General features: G+C 38.3%; 3 protein-coding genes across 7 annotated transcripts; 2 read left to right on the top strand and 1 right to left on the bottom strand.

The window, feature by feature from the left end:
• The first annotated feature begins 184 nt into the window (after nt 1–184).
• Nucleotides 185–15,358, top strand: LOC140766848 (uncharacterized). 4 transcript variants are annotated; one of them, XM_073106524.1, is made up of 17 exons: nt 198–688; nt 2,024–4,705; nt 5,978–6,404; nt 6,789–7,017; nt 7,355–7,519; nt 8,445–8,717; nt 8,879–9,124; nt 9,408–9,773; nt 9,899–10,123; nt 10,847–11,251; nt 11,475–11,531; nt 12,252–12,689; nt 12,987–13,210; nt 13,301–13,434; nt 14,063–14,320; nt 14,411–14,589; nt 14,682–15,358. In XM_073106524.1, exons 1-17 carry the CDS (start codon nt 277–279, stop codon nt 14,766–14,768), a joined length of 6,807 nt encoding a protein of 2,268 aa, XP_072962625.1. In that variant the 5' UTR covers nt 198–276; the 3' UTR covers nt 14,769–15,358. The 4 variants fall into 4 exon arrangements, with proteins under 4 accessions (XP_072962619.1, XP_072962611.1, XP_072962625.1 ...); XM_073106510.1 differs by having other exon boundaries at nt 196–688; nt 9,899–11,251; XM_073106515.1 differs by having other exon boundaries at nt 549–688; nt 2,044–4,705; nt 9,899–11,251.
• Nucleotides 15,359–16,803: 1,445 nt separating this feature from the next.
• On the top strand, nt 16,804–20,520 carry LOC140765553 (uncharacterized). Its single transcript, XM_073104699.1, has 10 exons — nt 16,804–17,092; nt 17,196–17,415; nt 17,599–17,681; nt 17,833–17,933; nt 18,578–18,673; nt 18,778–18,831; nt 18,972–19,120; nt 19,204–19,321; nt 19,798–19,885; nt 20,012–20,520. The coding sequence occupies exons 1-10, from the start codon at nt 16,966–16,968 to the stop codon at nt 20,197–20,199; spliced, it is 1,224 nt and encodes a 407-aa protein (XP_072960800.1). The 5' UTR covers nt 16,804–16,965; the 3' UTR covers nt 20,200–20,520.
• Nucleotides 20,521–21,248: 728 nt separating this feature from the next.
• Nucleotides 21,249–24,119, bottom strand: LOC140763797 (putative protein ABIL2). 2 transcript variants are annotated; one of them, XM_073102160.1, is made up of 9 exons: nt 23,569–24,119; nt 23,269–23,351; nt 23,008–23,158; nt 22,789–22,888; nt 22,572–22,667; nt 22,407–22,446; nt 22,191–22,309; nt 21,966–22,051; nt 21,249–21,585 (listed from the first exon to the last, which is right to left on the bottom strand). In XM_073102160.1, exons 1-9 carry the CDS (start codon nt 23,707–23,709, stop codon nt 21,412–21,414), a joined length of 990 nt encoding a protein of 329 aa, XP_072958261.1. In that variant the 5' UTR covers nt 23,710–24,119; the 3' UTR covers nt 21,249–21,411. The 2 variants fall into 2 exon arrangements, with proteins under 2 accessions (XP_072958261.1, XP_072958252.1); XM_073102151.1 differs by having other exon boundaries at nt 22,572–22,670; nt 23,569–24,117.
• Between the last annotated feature and the right edge of the window lie 1,356 nt (nt 24,120–25,475).

A 25,475-nucleotide genomic window follows, 5' to 3' on the forward strand; every position in this document is an offset into this window, starting at 1 on the left:
GTAAGGAGGAAAATTAGGCTTCGTACAGGAAAGTAAGTAATCATCCAAATCGGCAAAATAAATGGTCCTCTTTATTACTATTTATATTGGGCCTTGAATGGGCTGGTATAAGGTCGTTACCGAAGGCAATGCCAAGCCATCTTGTCTATAGAGAAATAAGCCCAAGGCCTTGTAATAGCCCACCCGATCCCCATCGTCTTCGCTTCTCTGTAGTCACAACGCACCGGGCTCGCTCTAGACTAGTATTGCGAGCGAAGACTAATAATAACTAACAAGATGCCACCGGCAGAGGAGGGCCGGGTCTCCGGCGAGGAGGCCGGCAGGGAGAATATCTCCGATCTTCTCCCCCTTGGTCTCGTCCGAGCCCAGCTGATACCTCCCTCCCCGAATCGCCGTGAGTCCGCCATCGACTTCCTTCCCGACTTCGGCGGAGCCTCGTGGATCGCCTACGGCGCCGCCTCTCTCCTTGTCATCTCCCATTTCCCTTCTCCTCTCTCCTCCCATGAGATCAAGGTTGGTCCTCTCTTCCGCCAAGTCATCGAGATGCCTCCCCCTTCCGATGCCACCGCCGCGGCTTCCGTGAACGCCGTTTCTTGGTGCCCGGCCATCCCGTCCGAGGGAGAAATCGCCGCCGCTGCGGGGAGTTGCATCTGGATGTATTCGCCCGTCCCCGCTCGCGACGGATCAGGTAAGGAGAAAGGTTTCCTTCTTATCTTTTTGGATTCCTTTCGAAGTTCCTCGAGAAGATAGGATATATGCTGTCGATTAGTTCTCTAGTTATCAAATGCATTTGGAATAATGGCGTGTTTATTTCTTTCTTGGAAGTTCATTGTTGCAGGGAAAGTAGTTTGTTTTTAGTTTGGATCTGAACCACTATGTTAAAGCTTATTCCTGCAAGAACTTTTTGTTCCTCTGATGCTTGATGTGCAATTGAACTTTCCTCATCTGATTCCGGAATAAAGGAAAATTTTATTCCAATTTCTCGTTGGGTGTTTGATTGAAAAAAGAGGGATAAGTACTAGAATAAAAATATGTGATAGTTGGAACAAGGGATAAAATGATAAATTTACAGTTATTGCTCTCTTTTTTTCTAGTCTGATGTAAAATAGATATGTTATTTACTTATTTCTCCTATTTTTTTTTTCTGAGAAAGATAAAGAAATAGATTTAAAAATAAACATACATTGTAATTTTATTCTACAACTATTATATTATCTTGTCATTATTTTTACAATACTTGGCCAAAAAATTATTTGAACTAATTCAACATAATTTGCACAATATAAATCATAACAAATAGCATCATAAATGGATGTCCTATATCAAAATATTTCTTACTGTAACCATATTTTAATATATTACTAAATATATTCTAGACTTTATATATAAACCATAATATATCACCATAAATAGTACATAAATAGAATGACCAAATTGGTCATTTGTGTTCTGGAATAAGTGAGATATTCCAAAAAGTTTATCCCAACTAAAACATGGAATACAAATATTTGGAATAAGGTTGTTTATTCCATTTCCGTATTCCAAAGTCTTACCCTGTGTTTGGCATGAACTTTTTGGAATAAAAGGAGATTGCTCCAAAATAACTCACTCCACTCATCTAAACGGCCCAAATGTGATTGCAATACAAGATCCCTTTATTCCATGCACTTCTTGATCTGAGTTGCACTTCTTTGTCGATTTCTTCGGATAATAAATTGGTTGAGGCGCTTGCTCTTTCCAGCTATCCTAATTATCTTGATCTAAATGAGAGCTCGCCACTCATATAATTGCTAATTTATCAGGTTGACATGGACATTTTTACATCTGCTGTTCTCTGACTGAAAGAATATGTTAAAAATTTCTGATGAATTAACCGGTTCTTTTTATGTTTCCGTACAACAAGTGATGCTGTTCCATTTAGTCAGATGGTTACATGCTATAAGATTGTGTCTCAGAAGGAGTTGCTTATTTGTGTTGGATACTTGTAGGTAGTGAAGTGTAATTGCATATCTGAAACTTCCAGGTTCTTTCTGTTGGAAGCAGGCTGCAACCATCGTAGAGACTTTTATAGTAGACACTATCGAATGGACGGGATCAGGAGATGGGTTGATAGTAGCCGGAGTTGATGTTGTTTTATGGGTAAGGAAGGAAACCTCATGGGAAATGACTTGGAGGTCAAGAGCAAAAGTGCCTCAAGTGCTCGTTTCTGCAACCTGGCTTGCAGAAGGGCCTGTTGCTACGGGAGCTCATGCAGTGGCTCACTGCAATGGAACAAATCCAGCAGCAGCATCCTCTCTCTCTGGAGAGGAATATAAGCATGTTTTTGTCTATCTAAGTGATGAGAAATCTGGGTTAACAAAAATTCAGCTCTGTCATCCGCAGCCTGTTTCAATGATTCAATGGAGGCCATTCGCTAGGGCACAATCAGAAAAAGATGCTTCACATGTTTGGAGGAATGTCCTGTTGACTTGCTGCTTAGATGGAACTGTAAGATTGTGGAGCGAGAATGAAATTGGTAGGTCTAGAAAAATTGGTAAAGATGCACATGATCAGAGGAATACAAGAAGATCTTTCAATGTTATTGCAGTAATTGAGATAAACAAGTGTTCAAAGGGAATGCTTGGGAAAGATATATTTGTAAAATGGGCCATTGAATTTGGTGGTGTTATTTCTAAAGGAGAAGGGGATAGATATGACTTATGGCCAAGTGATTTTGAGCAACACCAGGTTGGCAAGTGTGAGTGGCTTATTGGTATAGAGTCTAATTTCTCTGTTACTTTTTGGGCAATCCATTGCCTTGATGATGTATCTCCTGCAAGGTTTCCTCGGGTAACTCTATGGAGGAAACAGCACCTGATGGATTTGAAAACATCCGTAATTAATTATGACTCTTCAAATTCTGAAGGTCAACCTATCTTTATTAAGGTAGTTGCTTCAAGAAGATTATGTTTTGGTTCACCTGATGTTTGCTCTTTGCTTCAGTTGTTGCCTGATAACTCGATAATTTGGTCAATGCTCTATAGTCCAATATTAGATTGTACAGATGATGTCGTTTCAAGTAAAAACATTACAGAGAAATGCCTTTTCTCTTTTGCTGGTGAAGTTCTAAATCAAGATGGTCACACAGGTACTATCAGGCAAGTTTGTGTGCATCCATATAGTTGTGAAATTGAGATTGCTGCTTCACTGGATTCTGATGGCCTTCTTCTTTTGTGGTCCATTTCTACCTTCTCCACTTTCACCTGGAACTTGCAAACTGCCTTGCATCCTCTGTGGAGACTCTTGGGCAGAATTTATCTACGAGATCTTTCCACAGATAGTGGCTACTCATGTCTGAGCTGGGCACCTTCAATTCTTGATGATAATCGATTTCTTCTTTTAGGATCGGAAAATGGAATTGATTGCTTTATAATCAGAGTTCCTGGAACAGGTGAGAATGTTCTATGTCAAAAGATACTTACAATTCCTTATGGTGTTGGTAAAAATGGAGAAGGGCCCCCAGACCATGTTTTTTCTACACCTGTAACTTCTAATTGCGGGAAATCTCTACTCTCCAGTAGTTTCTTGCTCTTCTGTATATGGAAGAAGAAATTTCAAGCTTTATCATGGAAAGTTGTCTTGCATTCTGGAGACCCAAATGAAGGATATTGTGGATGTGGCTTTGATGCAAAATCAATTTTGTTTGAGGGTAAAATGTATTTTGCAAAGGTTTACCTGGGTTCCTCAGTCTTCCCATCCCCTCAGGAAAGTGACCAGACCACATCTTCTGCTATAGTTTCTATGAATAAGTCTGTGATATCAGTAGAGCAATATGTGTCTTCTTACAATGGTTCAGGCAACAGTTCTCCAAGTTATCATTTGGTAACAGGTTGCTTTGATGGCACTTTGAAACTTTGGAAAATGTCCTGTGAGGAAAATGCTTTTCATTCTGAAAAAGAAATCCTCTGCTGGGATCTAGTAGGCATGTTTACTGCTCATCAAGGAGCTGTTACTTCAATTTCTTTGTCCAGCTGTGGTTTTAAAATTGCCTCTGCCAGCACAAGTCCTCAAACTAATATTACAAGTCTTCATGTTTGGGAACCTGTTTGCCTGATGGGTGGTGGGAGTTTTTTGTTCGAAGATGCTATAATCTTGCAAGACACCGTTGTTGGTTTAAGTTGGGTATCTTTGGGCAATGGCCAATTATTGCTTGGAGTATGCCTACCAAATGAGTTACGTATATATTGTCATAGACGACCTTCTGGCCAGAATTTGGTGCACTCAAAGAAGTCAAAAGAGATGCATTTTTGGAATTATATTGCAGTGGCACATTCATATCCAGTCATTAAGGAGTTCTTCTGGGCACCTAAGGTCACTCCTGTGCTTGTTCATGAGAAACATTTTTCTCTATTCAGTCAATGGCAATTCAGAACAGATCTTAAGGATAGTGTAGATCATTCTATTACATATTCTGCTGCAGTCGGTGAATATTTTCCTTCTATTACAAATATTGAAGGAACTAATATTTATAAAGCTGGATCTTCAAAGGGTTCCAACAACGGAAAAAATGGCTGTGCAGATTGCTCTTCATGTCCAGTTACATCAAATCAACACAATGATCCTAATTTCATGAACAGATTATTTAATCTGATGGATATAGTCGATAGGTTGGGAGGACCTTTAGCAGTCTATCACCCTCAGGCACTTATCCAGCATCTTTATTCAGGTACCATATGCACAATAATTAATTTGTTAGCTTTTGTGATAATTGAGAAGTGCAGTGAACATTATTGGGATGCTATAATGATTTTGCCGACTTCCATTGCTTCCAATTCACCCCATAAATGTGAATATTATCCATTATTTCATTTGGATTGTCATGGTAGGTGCCGTTCTAGGCCAAATCAGCTATAACTCTACTTTGGCTGCATAAGACCTGGCAATCAGAGGAGATAGGAGGGTAGAGAACTTCTGTCAAATGACTAAGGCTCATATATATATATGGTCAAAAATTGGTGGCAATTTATATGGAGACCATGACTGTAGGAAAGGTGCAGAATTGAGGGAACTGTCTGATCTTTGTAGTCTGTTTACTGGAGATTTAGATCATTGAATGTATCATTTTACACATCCTCTCAGTTCTAGATATCCAAATTTCTCTAATATCAAAATTCTATAAGTTGAATAATCTCAAAATTCTTTATACAATTTTTTGCGTAGTGGGGGGTTTCCAAGTCTCTATCAACTCATGTGCATCACATGAACTATTATCTGTAACTAAAGGAAAGCTGTGCATGATTGTGGACTCTAGGAAAGGCAAGATATGTTCAACTTTACATCTCATAAATAAAGAGTATGTTTCACTGACTCAAACATGAGCCATCAGGGAAGAAGTGACAAACCTTTTTACTTGTGCCCGCGGAGTAATTTACATCCTATTCGTCAAATAGTTATCATTAATTTTCATCTATTCCTCTGTGTCCTATGATTTTTTAGGGATTGTCTCCTTTTGACTACACATACATTTTGACCACAAAGCAGGTTGCCCCTACAGGTTTGCTAGACTTATTAGTTCTCCTCGCATTCCCTTTTCTTGACTACAGATCCTTGATTTGTCAGTTTTCACATATTTTACAATGTAATTGCCTTGCTCAGATTTCCATATGTGATTGTGCCTGTTCAAATTTTTAATGCTTCTAAATATATAACTTATGATATAGGATGTGAGATTTTGGAACGTTAATGGATGATTGATAATAATTTTTAATGATTAAATTGCCTGCAGTATTGCAACTAATCTATAATTTTTCCTGAAAATTATTTAGACTGCTGTTTTGAGTTTTTCTTAGTACTTAAGTAGAGTTAGTACCTTTTCCTATTGAAACTGTTAACCCTTTAACTCCTGTGAAAAATTATGGATGCATTTAAACTAATTTATATGTTCTCTTGTTGCTGTTAGTGGTCCTTCCCGTTAAACCATATTGTTGCTCATTCGTAGGTAACTGGAAACGTGCACAGATTGTTCTGCAGCATCTCGCTGAATCTATCAGGACCTCTGAAACTTCCACTACCAATATGGAGTGTACTGGCTTTGGTGAATCAGGGCATATTATTCCTGAGATCCATCTGTCTGATTACTTTATGGATACTACCTCCACGAACTTTTCATATAAAGGATTACAGTGGGGTGAGAATAGTACTACTAGAGTTTCTGATTTTCATTTCCATGCAAATGTCCTTCATGATGTGGCCTCTCAGAAATCTGAAGTCACAGGTTTTGCCCATACTCTCAATAAGTGTTTGGATGTTGCTGCAATTACTGACATTGAAAGAATGCAAATCCTTGTCATTGTGGATCTTTTGGTTGAGATCAGTGATTTAAGTCGTGCCTCTGCATACAAAACCCTTGATGAACCAGGCCGGAGGTAATGTGGGCACTGGCATTTTGAGCAGTCTACATCCGTAGTATTTTGGAAAAAAGAAGAGAATCTCTTTGTTAATTAGTGTTTTAATTTTGCAGAACATTTAATAAGATATAAACATGTATATATTTGGTAAGCATGGTAGTGGCATAACATACTACATTGTATTTAGTATATAGTACATAAGTAGCTATACATTTTTTATTTTTACTACTTAATGCGTCTAGAATCACTGTATGTTCTTGCAGCAAATTTCTCCAAGATTCTTATAGCAAGTGGCTCATTCTATTAAATTTGTCTGGCCATTTCCCTCATTGTCAGTTGCATGTTTGCATAGTAAACAGAAGGGCACTCTTTTGCTTATTAGACTATTTTGTTTCTCTTAAGGTTCTGGGTAGCAGTGGAGTTTCAGCGTCGATATTTTCTTCGAAAGTTTGGAAATTCTGCTGCTGCAGAAGGCTTTTTGGTTGATTCTGCATCAGTTGCATGGGCACTCCAATCTGATTGTCAAGATGACCTGCTTAAGTCTCTTCTTTCTCTAGAACCAACCTGGCCAGAAATGCGAAATCTTGGTATAGGACTTTGGTACACCAATGTAACACAACTGCGGACAAAGGTCGGAGTAGATTTTCTCCAGTAGGCCTCTCTGATATCTTTTAACTGCATTGCTTTAAGTTTACTATTTTCAGTTGTTCTTATGTTTATGTAGAACTACTCCTAGTGTTTAAATGCACAGGTTCTCCGGAACAGTTATTATATATGAAGCTTGCAAGAAAATTGTGAAGCAAAATGCTCTGATTGTTGATTATTCTAGTTGTCTAGGTTTAACAAGTCTTGATAGTTTCTGTGAAGCATTTTTCAGGAAGCTGTACTTGAAATGTTAGTTTCCTTTCATTTATAGGCCATCTTATTAATGGTCTTGAGTCTTGACAAAGTATATCTGTACCTTGTAGATGGAGAAGTTGGCAAGATTACAATATCTGAAAAACAAGGACCCAAAGGAATGTGCTCTTCTATATTTAGCACTGAATAGACGTCAAGTTTTGGCTAGCCTTTTCAAAATTAGCAAAGACGAGAAAGATAAACCATTATTTGGATTTCTCTCACGAAATTTCCAGGTATCGCAATACAATAGTGCTATTATATATTTATATATTCATAGTTACTCTCTGTACTGATTTGAAACTGTTGCTTTCTGCTATAACTAAAATTACAGAAGTTTTATGTTCTTTTTTGTTCTCCTAAATAATTAATAAGCTGGCATATCCTACTAGATGTTAATTGTGTATGATACATCACTGAAACCTCTGGTAAAAAGGACTTCGGACATATGATGTTCCTGCCAATGCCAGGCTTGAAACAACAAGTTTTACACACTATGCAGCCTTATCCTTAGGAGAACAAGATGTTTATCTCATCTTACTGGAAATATATAGTCTAGTTCTAAACAGACATCATATGCTTCCAATTCAAAATATTTTCTATGGCAATCTTGGGCTACTACCTTTTAGTTTTACTTGGCTATGCCAATCGTGTTAAGTTGGACCAAGCACTTCACATTTCTCATTGTTTTCTTCCACTTATTAGAGAACATTGTACCTTAAATAGTTCTCACCACTTTGAAAATAAATATTTGTCATTATAACTTAGTCTTCACTCTTCACTGACTGCACCACAATGACTACATTTATTCACTTCTTCATGATTGTTAAGCTGAAATGATTCTCATCTTGGCAAATGTTTTGTTTTCAAATTCACCAGTTCAGGAGTTTGTATCTCTCGTATGGATGATCGAAGATTTGTTGCTAATGGTAGCTAACGTTCATTATTGATTTGCATGGGCTTATCTAATTTGGTATGTAACTCAATGTAGTGGTGAAATCCTATAGTCTATTACTTCTTTCTTCTTAACATGTACTTTATCAAAGTAAAGAAACTTCTTGAACAAGCTAAGCAAATACTGTTCCCTTTGTTTAGGTAGAGAAGTAGCACAATATTTATTGTATCTTATTATATTTCTGACTTAACAGTTCCGTTATACAGGAAGAAAAAAATAAAGCTGCTGCTTTGAAAAATGCGTATGTTTTAATGGGAAGGCATCAATTGGAACTTGCCGTAGCTTTTTTCCTGCTTGGAAATGATCCTTCATCTGCTGTGACTGTCTGTGCAAAGAACCTTGGCGATGAACAACTTGCTCTTATAATTTGTCGACTTGTTGAAGGATATGGAGGGCCTCTGGAGCATCACCTTATTTCCAATGTATTGCTTCCTAACGCAATTGAGAAAGAAGACTATTGGCTTTCAAGCATTCTTGAAGTATGTTTCAATATTCACATCAGTATGGTTTTTCATTTAGGATATTTTTCCATATTCATATCAGTATGGTTTTTCAATTAGGATATTACTTCTGTTTATTATATCATTTGATACTGTTAAAGCTTATGGCATGACAATATTAAATCATTTTTTATTTGCAGTGGACATTAGGGAACTTTTCTCAGTCTGTCCAGAAACTTTTTGACTCCCAGTATAAGACTCAGATTAGTCAGTCTGCCGCTATGGGCAACCATGCTGTATGTTCAGACCCAAAAATTGGTCAGTACTGTGTATATCTTTCGACAAAAAATAATTTTAAGAATTCTGTTGGTGATGCTCTGGCTGCAAAATTGTCTAAGCTGTCAACCTCATTGGTTGCAAGTGCGTTGAAAAGAATTGGACTCCCAGTAAGTTTATGCTCGGCTGAAATTTAACATTTCCATTTGAGACACTTGGCTAGCAAAGAGAGTACCTATCTTCTTGTATATTCGCTTGATAATATTATCTAGTCTTTCAAATATTTCTTCAGCTATTTGAACATTACTCTCACTTACATCATTTTGTCTTTGGTGGAAATGTTACAATTGCTGTTAGGTTCTAAGTTTGATGTTTTATCATTTAGCGGATGAAGCATTACTGGATTTTTATTGAATATGTTTATGGATTTTGGTCAAAAAAATTTCTTTATAGCTTGAAGCACTGGAATGCTTATCCTCTTCCTTGAGTATTGATACTAAAGATCAAGGGAGCTCATTGCATGTTGGAGATCAGATCTTTCATAAAATACTGAACCCTTTCCCTGGTGCTGCTCCCAATTGGCTATCAAGAGATGTGGCGGCAAACTTCGAGTTGAATGCTAAACTGAACATGGCGTCAGAATACATGTCTCATTTGCTAATAGGTCATCCACAATGGCCTGATGTAGGATTAACCAGAGAAGTCAGCCACAAAGAGCATGATGATTTGCAGATAGGAGGACTCAAGCATGATGTCGAGATTGCAATATCTGTATTGCGAAAGAAGTTCTCTCTTAAACTTCTTGACTTAGCTGGCATGGTACAATGTTGCAATATGAGACTTGCTTATTTTCTCCTGCTTAGTTGATCTTTTATTATTTGCTAATGTATCTAAAAGAGAAGTTGATCTTCTTTGTGGTACTCAATCAAGACTTGTCTTTGCAGATCCTAGTTTTTGCCTGCAACAAGGGATTCCCTTTTCTTGCATACCTGTTGTTCCATGCCAACAGATCTCCAGAAAATGAAGCTGATAATTGTGGTCTTGATGCTTCTAGTTCTACCTCAAGTTATACCCTGTTTAGACTGCTTTTGAAGGCAAATGAGGAGATATGCTATTTTGTTGCTCGATACGTTGTGTCCTGCCATTTCACAGATTCCACACTCAAGTTGGTATGCAATAGAAATTTCACTTTTGAAAATGATTATAATGAGAAAGTTTGTTTACCAAAATTAACCTACTTATTGAGGAGCAGCAGATCTATTTTGAAGCATTACAATGGAGGAATTTTTGCAAACAAGAATACATTGAGTATATTTGCTGTTCTTGATCTTCTTGAATATAGTGTAGAGTTTGCTTTCACCTGGTTACAGAAAGATGTGAAAGGACTAATCATGATGATCGCTCCAATCTTAGATGCATCTGTCAATAGCTCGACCTTTTTAGTCATAATAGATGAGCTAATGAAAGTTTTACACAAGAAATGTCACGATGCATCAAGAAATGGAGTCAAATATATCCCTGATGATTACTTTTCAGAAAGACAGCTTAAAAACAGTGAGGATTCAATGCCTCCAATTGATGAGAAATGGCACTTAATAGGCGCTTCCTTGTGGATACACCTGTTGACCTTCATGAAGAACCATTTAGACAACATTCTAGTGATTGAAAAGCTTCAAGATGAAAGCACTAAGATGAACAAAGACTTGACTAATATGTTTCCTTTTCATGTTATCGATCTATTGGTGAATTCATTGAATTGTGTTACCTCCTCATTGATCAAGCAGTTTGCTTCATTTATAAGACATAAAATATCAAAGAATATTCTTTCCAGTACTCTTTTCTGGTTAGATGAATATAACTACTCTCAGTCAGGGTCCTTGAATCATTTTCAGGACCTGCGGCTTAGTAGTTTGCTATTGTCTGGCAATGAAGACAAAGAATCACTTTTCAGTTTATTATGGAAAATATCTGTTAGTCCTCAAGATATCTGTGCTAGTTTGGCAAATGAGAGTGTTAATTATTTTCCTCATAATGGCCAAAAGCTCTCAATGTCATGGAAAGATATGGAAAAGAGTGCATCTGTTGATTATGAAATTGGTGCTTCTGAAAATAGTCGAGCAGAGAATGAATTCAGTTCTACCTCTCCTAGTTATGGAACAGGAAGAAGATTTATTGGGAGGGCCTCTGAGGCAGATGACCTTCTAGAAACAAGAAGGAAACATCCAAGTGCCGAGAAAGAGACTAGTTATTTTCACAATCCAAGAGAATTAATGAAGAGAAACGGAGAGCTTTTCGAGGTACTAATTTACAGTTGTTTGTTATAACTTTTTAAGTGTTGCGGAGTTGATTGTGTTAAGAAGCTTGTTGTTATCTCTTTTAAGTAGGTATGGCATTATGATACCATAATGCATGATCAATATTTTTCCAGAAAAAAAATATTATATGAATAGTCTGTAAACAATTATCCATTATTATTTTATGGATATTGGTTTATGAGTTGATAACTTTCTCATCATGCAGGCAATCTGCTTCAATTCTATCAATGAGCATCAAGTTGCAGTTGCAAGCAACAAGAAGGTAACTCTTCTTATAGACTGCAAAACATGATATTTTTCATGCTTTGTCATATGTATGTTGTAAAATTCTAATCCCTCTATCTTCATACCACCTACTATCGGCATCATCATGATTGTCTGAGAAAATTTATCTTGATAATATAGAATGTGATTGTTAACCCTTAGCAGATCTTCAGCCTTGTGCACTGGAACACCTTTCAAGTTACCACACACACACACACATGTGGGGTTATTTGGGGAGAAGCAGGGTTGTTTCCATGACCTCTTTAATGCAAAGGCAATTCTTATTGTACACAAACTGACACCCTTATATTATGATTATCTATGTTTGTCAACTGTAAAGTCATAATGCATTTTCAGGATTCAATTAAGACATCTTAATGCTGAAGTCACAGAACAACTATAACAATATAGTCATGGTAGTGGATAGAAAACAAACTTCTTAAAGCTGGGATATCTAAGAACTGCCTGTAGGAATTTTGTTATCTTTTTTCTTCTGATTAAATGTATATATCAGAAATTAAGATCACTAGATCGCTATGAATGTTATAATCTTAATAATAGCATTTTGAGAGAACCAATTATGTTTGTATGTTTGCAATGTTTTATAGTGATGGCTTTGTTTTTTTGCTTTCATATGCTAATGATGGTCTGTCTTTAACATTCTCTTTACATATTGGAGCATTATTATGTGTGATTGTAATGTTCAGTATTCTATTAGGGGCTTCTCTTTCTCAATTGGAATGGTGAGCAACACTTCAAAAGGCAGACAGAATTCGCAGAATATATCTGGTCAGAATGTGATTGGCCACAAGATGGGTGGGCTGGTTCTGAATCTACCCCAATTCCAACTTATGTTTCTCCTGGCATCGGTCTTGGAAGCAAAAGAGGTGCTCACCTTGGGTTGGGGGGAGCAACAACTGGTTTGGGCTCTTTGGCACGGCCAAGGAGAGATCTGATGGGTGGGGGCGCATTTGGGATTCCAGGTTATGCTGGTATTGGTGCCTCTGGTTTAGGTTGGGGTGAACAGGAAGATTTTGAAGAGTATGTTGATCCTCCAGCAACAGTTGAGAACGTACATTCAAGAGCATTATCTCATCATCCTACACGTCCTTTCTTCTTAGTTGGATCTAGCAATACACACGTGTACCTTTGGGAGGTGAGGTTTACTGGAACATATATTTCAAGTGTTCATCCACATGCAAGTTTCACAGAATTCTAAATTTTCATGTATATCCAATGTTAGAATCATTTAATATCAAGATGTAGGATTTCACGGAATAATTTGCATTGCCCCACAAATTCCAGCTAGTAGCCTCTTAATTTGACTTCTTTGAATAAGACTGAAATCACTCCCCTATTGTCTATCTGTTTGCAAATTTCATGTAGCATCTTTCTTCTGATAGTAAATATGATTTTTTTACATCTAGTATGTTCCTTGACAATGATGTTGCAGTTTGGTAAGGACAGAGCTCTGGCAACATATGGTGTCCTTCCTGCTGCTAATGTTCCTCCGCCTTATGCACTTGCATCTGTGTCTTCCCTGCAATTTGACTACTATGGACACCGATTCGCTACTGCTGCGTTAGATGGGACAATTTGTACATGGCAGCTTGAGGTCGGCGGAAGGAGCAATATTCACCCTCTAGACTCATCTCTTTGCTTTAACAACCATGCATCGTACGTAGTGCCAAGTCCTTTTGTACATTTTCTATTTACAATAGATATCTCAATCACCATCACTTTATGCTTAGTTAATATTGGCTATAGGGATGTTGCCTATGTGTCTGGAAGTGGATCAATTCTCGCTGCAGCTGGATGTAGCTCAAATGGTGCCAATGTTGTTATCTGGGATACATTGGCTCCACCACCCACATGTCAAGCTTCCGTTTTTTGTCATGAAGGTATTGCATTATTTTTAGATTGTTCCAGTGACACTGCATGCAGGAAATTTTCCAAAAACTTAAACAATGAGTTGTCACTTGTCACCAGAGTACATAGCTACTAAGTAAAGCTTCTTAATTGTGACTTAAATATGTGCACAAGAAGAAATCAGTTATTGAGGTTGTAAAATTGGTCTTGTCCTAGGACATGGAGAAACAGATGTGCTTATTTAAAATGATGACATGGATTATTCATGTTCTAGAATTTTCTCAATGATATGTCATGTAAAATATTTGTTGTTTGGCTAGGAAACTGGTTTATTATATTTTGTTTTTGAAGCTAAAAGGGGCCTGGATAAACTGGATTCTTGGGACTGTTCTGTTCTTCCAAAACTGTTTTATTACCTCCCTTGTTAATTTGCAGAGGCATTGCATTTATGAATGCATATGTGCATATCTTGTTCAACTAGGAAATGGATATGCTAATTGGAAAACAGATGGTGATTAATGTTTTATCTGCTCTTCCTTGCATGTCCATATTGCTTAGCAAGGTTTTGATTACCATTATTTGCCTGCCGTGGACAAACTTTTATTGTTCATTTTCTTCAAATGCCGCATTCTTTGATTGCAAAATTTTTTGCTCTTGTAGGAGGAGCTCGTTCCCTTTCAGTGTTTGACAATGATATTGGAAGTGGATCTATTTCTCCCCTAATAGTTACGGGAGGGAAAAATGGAGATGTCGGTTTGCATGACTTCCGCTACATCGCAACTGGAAAGACAAAGCGTCATAAGAATTGTAATGAACTAGATCTTAAATCCACTGTTATCCATGACACAACATATGGAGCTCCCAACATTGGTGACAGTTCCAATGGAATGCTTTGGTATATACCGAAGGCTCATTTAGGTAAGCTTTTTGCCTTTTCATATGCTTGATTTTGTTTAAAATTATTAGCTTCTTTCTCTAATTTGGTCTTTTTCTCTTATGCGTGTAAAGGTAGTGTCACTAGGATATCAACTATCCCAAATACCAGCTTGTTCTTAACTGGTAGCAAAGATGGGGACGTGAAACTTTGGGATGCCAGGAGGTCCCAGTTGGTCTTTCATTGGCAAAAGTTGCACGATCGACATACCTTTTTTCAGCCAAACTCCAGAGGCTTCGGTGGAGTTGTTAGGGTACCCTTTATTGGGAACTATGAAAAATATTTTTAATATTTTGTGGCTTCTTTTGATTTGAAGAATGTTTCATCAAAAATATTGTCTTGCAGGCGGCTGTCACAGATATCCAGGTGTTATCTCATGGTTTTCTTACATGTGGTGGAGATGGTTCTGTAAAACTTATCGAGCTCCAATAATTTGCCATGGTAGATAACAAAGCCAACCAAAGTAGAAAGGGGGACTTTCCTGATTATATCTGTGTAAGGCCTTCACTACTTTTCTACTTCTCTGTGCTTGAGCTTTGCTCTGGAGGCATTTGACCATGAAGGCTTAGCAGGCAAACTATAACTCTGGCATTGTGTTATGGTATCATTTTATCGATGCACCTTGCACCTCAATGTGAATTATCGTTTTTCCGGTATGGTTATAGATAACCCATATTAAGGATGTGAAACATTATCCTCAATAGGCATATAGTTACTCATCTCAGACAGCGAGCCTCCTTGTGATCTGATCCATCAGGTGTGGTAAGGACCAATGAGGGCCATCAATGTCAGAGCAGACAGACTGCCCCAAGATTACAGTTAAAATGCAATTTGCACTTTAGATAGCATGGATCATGGATGGATATCATTTTCCTGTTTGCTGTGTGCCGCCCGGTTGGCAGGAACTTAAATTCCTGAAATATCTTTTTGTTGTGACGTTAGAATCATATTGTGCACAGGGTTGTAAAGATTAATAATCATGTTATTATAATGTAATAGTATGACATAGCAGTTGATTTGTATTTTGCCACATGAACTTAATCTAGCGAGGTTCGAAAAATGAACTGGCCGGTTGTGCTCATCTGATAAATGATAATCGTGATGTGATACGAGACTTTTAGTCCTAAGGACCAAGTCTCTTCGAGCTTGTCCCAAAACATAACAACAGTTCATAAGCTAGTTGAGCTTAAAAGATCTATCGGATAGCGATCATTTCGATGATCGCGCTCAAAAAATTAGGCTCGATCAACGTTGAGGACGAGGAGCGTCTACGTGACTTTTCCTTTAATTTAATCATTACTGATAACTGCAGCATAGAAACTCCCTCTCTAACCGGACAATATACGAATTGATTGATAAAATGAGAAGAAATTACAAAGACTACAAAGAAGGAGAATTCAAAGCCACAACTGCACTTTTCACATATATATGATCTAAACATCTAAAGCCCTAAATCCCTAGTTATTTCCATGCCACCCACGTTGCTTCTCATCTTTCCCAACTCCCCCTCCTCTATCTTAGGCTCGCCCCTCTCAAGCTTTCCGCCCTCAAGCATCTCAACTTGCCCTACGAATGATATGATGCTACCTCCTTCGCACCAACTCCCCCTCCATCGTTTGCTACTGCATCGACTCTCTCTCCATCATTCGTTGTCGCACCGGCTCCCCCTCCGTCGTTTGCTACCGCACCAACTTCCTTGCCCTATCCAACGTCTCACCTCATCCTTGAGCTCGTGGACGACGGATCCCTTGACTCCCTCCTCCGCTGCCGAGGAAGCAACTTCTAGAGTGAAGACAAATAACTTAGATTATAATTTGTTATCCTCTTGTTTCCCAACATTAATTCAGCATGTATGACTGAGATTAATCCGACTAAATTTTTATATTGGTATGGAATTAATCGGACCAAATCCACTCCCACCATATCATCCATGACTCCATGGCGACATCAAGCTCTTCAACTTTCTTGTAATGTGCGAGGTCAAGATCACCAACTTAGATGTTGACAAGATCCTCATCGAGCTAACAAGCTGAGCTCGAGCTTGAGTCAAGCCGAGTCGAGCGAGCCTTTTCTAGCTTATCTCGAGCTTGAGGTGAGAAAATATTAGTGTCAAACCGAGCGGAGCTAACCTCATCTCACTCAACCTCAGCTCTTTTGTACCCCTATTTGGATCCGAATCAAAGCCCATCGAAAGACGGTCAAAAAGTCATCTTCATTCCAAGAATACAAAGTTTGCCGGTTGACTAATCTCAGCTAACGCTAAGTTCGATTTATTCAAAAAATTAAGACGGACGGCGGAGATTCCATAATCGAATGAAAGCGACGGGGGACGACCGTAAACCAACCGCCTCGTCTGACTACATCCTTCCCGCCCTTCCGCCATGACTGACCGGATGACGTGTATTCGGCCCGCTCATATCCATCCACGTGTCCGCTCCGTCCCTTAAAATACGCCACCGATTCGCCTCACCCACCCCCCACTCCCCACCCTCCATCCCCGCGTCGTATCTCCCCGGTCCCCGGATCGTCTCCCAACCCCGCCTAATCCCGACGCAAAAATTTTCTATTAAATCAAATCGCTAATAATTCGTTAATCAATTGGGATCTGAATTAATTGGACGAAGAAGAGATGCCGTTTTGCGATGTGAGCCGATACGAGAAAGGTTGGGAGAAATCGGAAGGAGGAGAAGGCAATGGGATTAAGATCTTTTACAGGAGATACGGCCGTGGAAGCACCAAAGTCCTCTTCATTATTGGTACTTTTCCTTTCTTTCTTTTTTCTTTCTATTTTCTCGTCAATTATTTTATTTTGGGGGAAGCAAAGGATTTGGATCTTATTTGGGAATCATTTGGGGCCAGGATTGGCGGGGACGCACGAGTCCTGGGGTCCACAGATAAAGGGGCTGACCGGGACGGTGGAGCCCAACCAGGAGGAGTTGCCCCCGCCGCCGGCCGCCGTTGATCGGGGAATAGACAGCCATGACGGTAATGAGGAGGAGGAGGAGGGGATCGAGGTGTGCTGCTTCGATAATCGTGGGATGGGTCGGAGCTCCGTGCCCACGAAAAAATCCGAATACACGTGAGTCCGACTTTCCTGAAACACATCCAATTTTCCTAAAAAGCAACTTCAGTTTATCCGTTAAAATTTTGCCAATTTCCATTTGCTTTTAGTAAAAGGAAGGTGTCGAATGAAAACACGGTAGTTGGCATCTTGTATTGAAGCAATTGATTAGAATGTTGATGGAGATTATTGTGATTGCAGAACGACGGTCATGGCAAGAGATGCGTTGGCACTGTTGGATCATTTAGGCTGGAAGAGATCCCATGTCTTTGGTCACTCCATGGGTAAGTTGCATGCTTTTTACCATGTTTCCTTCTTTTAGATTCTATCTAATATTCCTGATGTGTTTGGATTATATTAAATTGCTTGGAATTGGTTCAAATTTTATAGCCTCAATTGGCATGTTACTGTAGTAAGTTTTCTGGTTGGAAACAGGTTCTATGATCGCTTGCAAGTTGGCAGCAATGGCACCTGAGAGGTTGTGCTCCTTGGCATTGATCAATGCGACTGGAGGTGGCTTTGAATGCTTCCCGAAGGTATCAACACAATGCATATTACGCCTCCTACTGTCCCTGTGAACTATGTTTGCTGGACCTCTAAATTTGTATCCTTTACAAGATATTTGATGATGAGCCCTAGCAACTTGCTGATAGATATCCTCAGAGGTTTGGATTATTTGTACCAGTAGTAGCAAAGTATGAAGTTTATGTAGAAAACAGGGTGGTAGAGATGCTGGGTTCTGTTGGTCTTTATGTCGATTATATGGTCTTTTAGTTGAATAATTTTTATAAGGAAAAACTTACATGATTAGAATTTCAGTCTAAGATAATGTAATGAGTTTCATTGATATCATTGTGCCTCTCAGTATAAGAACTTAAGAAGCATCTCCTAGTATATCTCAGATGCTTGACTTGAGATGTTCAATTTTGCTTATTATTAGCCCCATATGTCAGCATTTGATTAGTACAGGAATTGTGTTAAAAGCACCTTTCATGAAAGTGTGGAAGGCTAAAAGGTTGGCAGTCAAGGTCAGCTTTGCCAAGAAGTGAACTCGTGGTTGGTCTACACAAGGACTGCTTAATAAGCTTAATTTGGGAAATCTTAAAATCTCATTCGAGAATGATTTTTTATCATAAGTATCTTCAAATATTCTAACTTCAATGTTGTATCTCTTTTGCAGATTGATCGCCAAATGATATCCCTTGCATATCGTTTTCTAAGAGCAAAGACACCAGAGGAGAGAGCTGCTGTTGACTTGGAAACGCACTACACAAAGGTTTGTCAGTTCTTCCATGATTATGCAACTCTTTTGCCTTGAAGCTAAGTAATGATTGCAGGAAATCTATTGCCAATAAATTTCATGTCATATATCACATGCAGGAATATCTTGATGAATATGTTGGATCATGTACAAGGAGGAAGATCCTTTATCAAGTAAGTAGTCATGTTTGCTATAGTTAATATGCTTAAGCAGGTCGAACTACACATGTTGATGTTTATGCTGTAAATCTGTTTCTTTGTAAACCTCATTTCTGCTGATCTGTCTGATGCTAATCCAATTCTTGTTGCTTTAGGAATATGTGAAAGCCATATCACTAACAGGGATGCAATCTAATTATGGTTTTGAAGGCCAAGTTAATGCATGTTGGACGCACAAAATGACAACTAAAGAACTTGACACAATTCGTTCATCAGGATTTCTAGTTTCAGTTATTCACGGAAGGTTGGTCTTTCTTAACAAAGACTAGAAGATGCCAAAAGTTATGGCAGAATATAGCTTCACGATGCATTTTGTACTTTCGATAGGTATGACATAATTGCACAATTATACCATGCAAGGCGACTTGCAGAGATGCTGCACCCTGCTGCTAGAATGGTAGAACTACATGGCGCACATTTAGTGAGCCACGAAAGACCGGATGAGGTATGCATCTTTCAGATTAGAAGATGAGCTTTTGCTAACTAGGCTGACTATCTGATGATTGCTCGACTTTGAGGGAGATTTAACTCATATAGAGACTTGATTTTAAATTGCTAACTTCCTATGCTCGATGGTTACAGAATTTCTCCTAGCAGTTTAGGAAGTGTTAATCACTTGATGTATTCTACACTCTCAATCAATATTGTTCATCTGAAGAGTTGCCCCAGGCAGCTCTCTTGTATCACATACCAAAGGAGATGTCTTCTAGTCTTTTACACAAGACACGTTTTGTTCCTCTTGTATGTTCATTTCAGAACACCCAATTCAATCGGAAAGGAAGGGCTCTGGACTCACCTATTTTTGAACATAAGTGAAGATAAATGTTAAAAAGTTCATTTTCTTCCTACAACCTTTCATGGGCTTGGATGAAGTTTTTCATAGTAATATATGAACAATTTAAAGTATTCTTATATTTGCAGGTTAACCTAGCTCTCATGGATCTGATAAGGGCTTCAAAATCTAAGCTGAGGATGCAAGATTGGTCATCTAACCCAGAGAGAGGATCTGGTAAGCTCAAAAAATAACGATATCATGTATCAAATATCATTTCAGAGTTTCACCTCATCTATTAGGTACGAATTTGCTACTGTCAGTTGATTTTTTATTGATTTTTTGCCTTTCGTCCTTTTATAGGGATAACGATATCTGTAAGCTTTAGGAATAATGGGGAAGCAGCTGCTCTAGCTGCTCTTTACAACTTCCTTGGTAAGCTGCAACTGAGCGTTCTATACATCATCGGAGCATTTGTGATGGTATTTAGGCATATGAAGAATACTATCAGAATCTGGAAGCTGGTTAGAGTTACAGCAGCTGAATCATAAGATAAAGCTGCAATGCACAATGTGCAGTCGCTGTTATTTTCTTCCTTTTTCTTTTAATTATTTTTGGCAAGCATCAAAGGCGTGCCCAAGGACTTGCACCGTGGTGAGCCATTTGCAAGGGACTTTTCCGGATACCAAATCCCCAATATGTGAGCAATGGACGAAAAAGAAAAATATGATCAAATAAAGTTGTATGTCAGGGCGGCTAATTGCCACCCCTTCTGTTCATTTGTTGTCTGCTTCTACTTCTGAAATCAGAAGCCATCTTGTATCAAGGTTCAAACATTTTTATCTTAAATGGTTTCTCTCTCTCTCTCTCTCTCTCTCTCTCTCTCTCTCTCTCTCTCTCTCTCTCTCTCTATATATATATATATATATGTGTGTGTGTCTGTGTGTGTGTATTTCAGATGCGAAGTGCGCATTTGGCAGGATAACTATTATCCATGGAACTAATCATCGTTTAATTGGTTTTGCTTTGTGAACATGTAACACAAATTAGAACATACAGGCATACAGCAATCATGTTAAGATCCATTTATTTCTTGGAGAATATATTAGAAGGAGATAAATTCATTTAAAGGCTGGTAAATAGGAAAAAGAAGCAAGCCGAGATATGCATACCTCGAGTTGTGTGTGTACTTTTGAGATGATTGTTTCTGAAGCTCGTCTCGGAGACGATTCGCAGAGAGGAGGAAGGTGAAGAGATGAGAAGAGTACAAAGTAAGATATATATATATATATATATATATATATATATACATACACATGAATTGCTATAAAGCCAATACGCAATACTTAAAAGATCGGTAGATTCCATTGGTCAAGATAATATTCCAAACGTCCAGAAGGATATCCTGCAAAAAATTCCAGATGCCTGCGCTGCGCTTGGCTCGCACAGTTTTACTTAGTAAACTCTGCGCCGATTTCTATTTTCCCATATGAATTATAGTTTGGATTTATACTCGGATTTTTACATGACTGCTAATAACCAATCAGCATGCTGCACTCCTGAGAGTATACAAACAATAATAATTTCCTTGATGCATTAATCATGGAAGAACTTGCACTAAAATGATCTTCGCAATCGAATTGGAAAGCATAAATGTAAATTCAAAAGAGAATATACAAACAAAAACATGGCAGGGTGAATAGGAAAAAGAAGGTTGCTGAACAATTCGTTTCCTTCAAATGTATGTATCCTATTCCTATATCTCAGTATTCATCCAAGTAATTATACATAGTCCCATCTTTCCTGGACTTGCGTCTACTGAGCAAGGACTTGAGAAGCCTTTTACTTTTGCTCAGATTCTCTTCAATCTCTCTATCATCTTTTCTTTCAGCATGTATGTTCATCAATGCCGCTGACTTCTGCGGCCCCGAGAAATACTGCAGTGGTGAGAAAAGGAAATTAAATGAGCACATATTTCAAATCCCATTCTATCAACCAGATTTCAAAGCATCGAGTCTTACAAGCTCTACTGAGAAATGTAAAAACGAGTTTTATTTTAACAAACTTGCTGCAATTTAATGTTGCTACAACTTTTAGGAAGTTATTAATAAGATTGGTAGCCTGATGCCAGAATAAATTCTTAACTCCTAATGAGTTTGGTAATAACCATGTACATGTATAAGAATTTGTTTGAAATCAAGTGTATATATATATATATATATATTCAAGGATAAGCAATTCACCCAGTCTGGCTACTAAAAAGAGACCAATACAATATATTGCAGGGTACAGGAAAAATATAGAACTACTTGCTTACCCGCAGTTTACCACTTGTGGAGTTGATCAAAGAAGTTTTTCTTGTGAGTGGTCCCGAATGTGAGATTGAGGAACCTGATCTTATGTCTGTTTGGAAAGATATGAAATGATGGATAGTAAGAACCTTGAGCAAGTTTATGAACTCAGATTAAAACAAATTTTCTCAGCATTATGTGGCATGACAAATTTACTGATTAAGATTTAAATTGCACTGTCAAATGTCTACCTTCCCCGAGATGTTTTCCAGGTCGTAAGAAAGGTGATGAGGAACGCACTCTTTGTGCTGGTGATGAAGAGCGTGCTCGTTGGGAAGGACCGTGACCGTGGGGCATCGACCGCATCTTCCTGCATGGCACACACAGTGGACTGAGGTTTTCAGTATGTGAATGCATCATTTTTCTTTAGTAAACTAAGTTTTGTGAACCGGAGTTTCCATGTTAACCTGAATGAAAATAGTTTCTCCTTTGCTTTTTCTTGAACCTCTGCAAGAGAGGGTGGTAACCATCAAAATCTTGAAAATGCTTAGCCAATTTTTTTTTTTTTTTTTGAAAAGAAAAAGAAAAGGACTGAATAAAGAAGGATATAATTAATGATCAATTGAGCATACCAGCATGAAACTGATGAGGTACACTATTATTCTGGTGTTTCTCTAGCTCTTGGTAATTTGGTACAGCATATCTTCCAGATTCCGACATGCATCGATCTACTGAAAAACAAAAAGGGAAACAGAAAAAAACGAAGTGATTTGAAAACAGTTGCTCAGGAAATAAGCATGTCATGAAAAAGGATGGATAATATGATAGAATTAAGGAAGGGATCTTCACTTGGTAAGGCATATCGCTTGTGGTACTTGGGAGCTGTAATCACAAGTGACTGTTGAGAAAGTCCTTCTCGGTCCATGTACTGTTGACAAGTTCGAACTCTCTGAAGTTGCCAAACAAAGAAGAAATCAGGAGAGTCCTCTGTAGAATTAATTGTGTGCGCTGAATAGATTCACTCTCAAACTTTATATGCCTAGTTTTGTTACTTAGCATAAGACATACCTGGTCAATGCAACACACACGAATCTCACTCTCAGAAACCTCGTCAAACTTGTTATCTAGAAGACCATTTACTTTAAATGATACAGAGCCTAAGTGATCCACAGTATTGACAAGAGCCTTTACGGTATAGTCCTTCAACGAATCCACCACTCTAGATAGAGCCAAGATCAAAACTCAAATTAGAGAAAAGAAATAGACAAATTCTAGACCTCAATCAGATACTACTGGAATTTCTCAAGAAAAAAGAAGAAAAACTCGTACATCTGCTTCTGATCATCTTTAGTGTAAGATAATTCAAAATACTCTGCTGCTGAGTACAATTGCGACCGCAAGGTCCTCAAATCCTGGAAATGAAAGAGGAAAGATGACATCCATATACTCTAATCAGCATGAACAACTAACCAGCTACATGATTATTGATTAATCATATCCTTAAGTTAGCATTGGATGTTTGCATAATTGGTACATAAATGCTTCCATTGCACAAACCTTCGTTGAGGAAAAACAAAAATAAAAATCTGATTGAGCATAAACAACTGAGATGTAATCAAATAGGTTTACCTTGAGTCGGTCAGAGAAGTGGAGGGTTTGTTGCATGGAGAGCTCTTCAAAGGAAGACGACAGCGATGGAGACATAACATCCATTGATGGGAAGGAGGAGGAGAGGAGAGGAAAAGATGAAAAGCAACACCCACTTCCCATTAAACAACAATCCTTCCCATCCTTGTAACGGTTTGGACTTTAGAACGCCAAATTAAACACACACACTAATAGTAGACAGGCTCAAGATGAAAATTATGAATAATGAAGGTAATGGTGGCTATTGTATTTGTAAAGACAGGTAGCAGGAGTTGGTGCGGTGTCTACAGCTCTTATTCTAACCATTTATTTTTGAGGAATACTACTCTTCAAACTTGGGTGGATCTGATGATGATGGCAAGTGGGTTTCAAGTAGTTCTAATAATAATTAATTCGGTGAATTAAAAGAATATCACGCACTTCTCCGAACCTTCTGTCGTAATGGAAAACTCCAACATTCTCCTCCAAATCAACATAAAAATAGTGAACCACTCAATTAATATAACTAATAAAATTGGGAGCGAGCCTTTCAAATTAGGCTACGACCTGAACAACATCGAGGGCTGCACGTCGCTAGTTACAAGCACATTCGAGGAGATCACAAGTCAATTGCCATCCACCATCTTTTTGTCATCAATCAGATTGCCGGAGCTGAGAGCTCCATCTATTTACTACTCAGTCAACACCGCTTTATTCCCAGCTGTTAAAAGTAAAAGTATCCGCTTTCTTCTCTTCAGTAAAAACTCTTTAAGATAGTCTTCCGTTCCAAGTTCCAACTCTTTTTTCTTTTTCTTCTTTTTTCTTTTTTCTTTTTTCTTTTAAAGGACAGATATACGTGTGCCCAAGATGTAAATTCGATTGCAGTTTCATATTAAATTAAACTGAAAAGTTATGAAGACAATTAAATGTTTAATTAAAAAAAAAAAAAAAGACAGCCTAGCTTCATGGTATGGTGAAGCTACCTACACAAATGGGATGGGGGCATCAATTGGTTCATTGGAAGCCCAATTGGGAAAAATGGCCCTACAGTTTCTACTAACCTCGTGATGGACTATAATGGGGGTTGTACTATGTACTATGTATACATAATAATTTTGATAAGAGTCTATAGCCCTACAGTGTTATTATATGCTCTACTTATTTGTCCTCCCTCTCCCTGTGCTGAGTGGGCCAACTTGCCATGATTGCCGACGTACGGATAACCTGCACAGCTATCTTTTCAACTATAATGTCCTATTTCTTCTTTTGACTAAATAACAATGCCTTGAACTGCGATTAAAAGAGAGGGGGGGACCCAGGACGCTTTAGTGGGCTCCATTCAAGCCCAAACTATGTGGAGAGAGGACTGGGCCTCGGCCTGCTGAAACTAAACTTGAGAAACTTTAATGTAAAACGTAAAAGGTAAAAACGAATCAGGCAACGAGATATCGGATTCATTTCTCGCAGAGAATAAATGCAGTTGAACAATGAATTGATCAAAGGAGTCGATTCATTAATTCCTTTTGTAGCATCCCCCAATGAGAATATTATGTTACTTGTCGAGAAATGAATCCAACCAGATTTGATTCGATTTCCGCACATACATATGGCTTTGATTTTTGAGACGTGCGGATCATCAAATTACACTCAACATAATTAATTTTCATCGCCTGAACCAATAAAAGTAATTAGTAATAACTTTAATTACCTGAGACTCACACTCAATACTTCCTCTCTTTTTTTTCCACTCACACCTCAATCCGATATCTCGTTGCCAATCCAATACATCCCCCAACACACACACACACACACACACACAGAGCAACAGGGAAGCGTTTTAATTTGAACAAGTGAGGAACTAATCACGATGCGAACAATTAATAATACTCATAATAATCACGCCGCACTAC

Source organism: Typha angustifolia, chromosome 1 (genome assembly GCF_048772165.1).
Source record: "Typha angustifolia cultivar Huaian chromosome 1, ASM4877216v1, whole genome shotgun sequence".
NCBI classification, from domain to species: Eukaryota; Viridiplantae; Streptophyta; class Magnoliopsida; order Poales; family Typhaceae; genus Typha; species Typha angustifolia.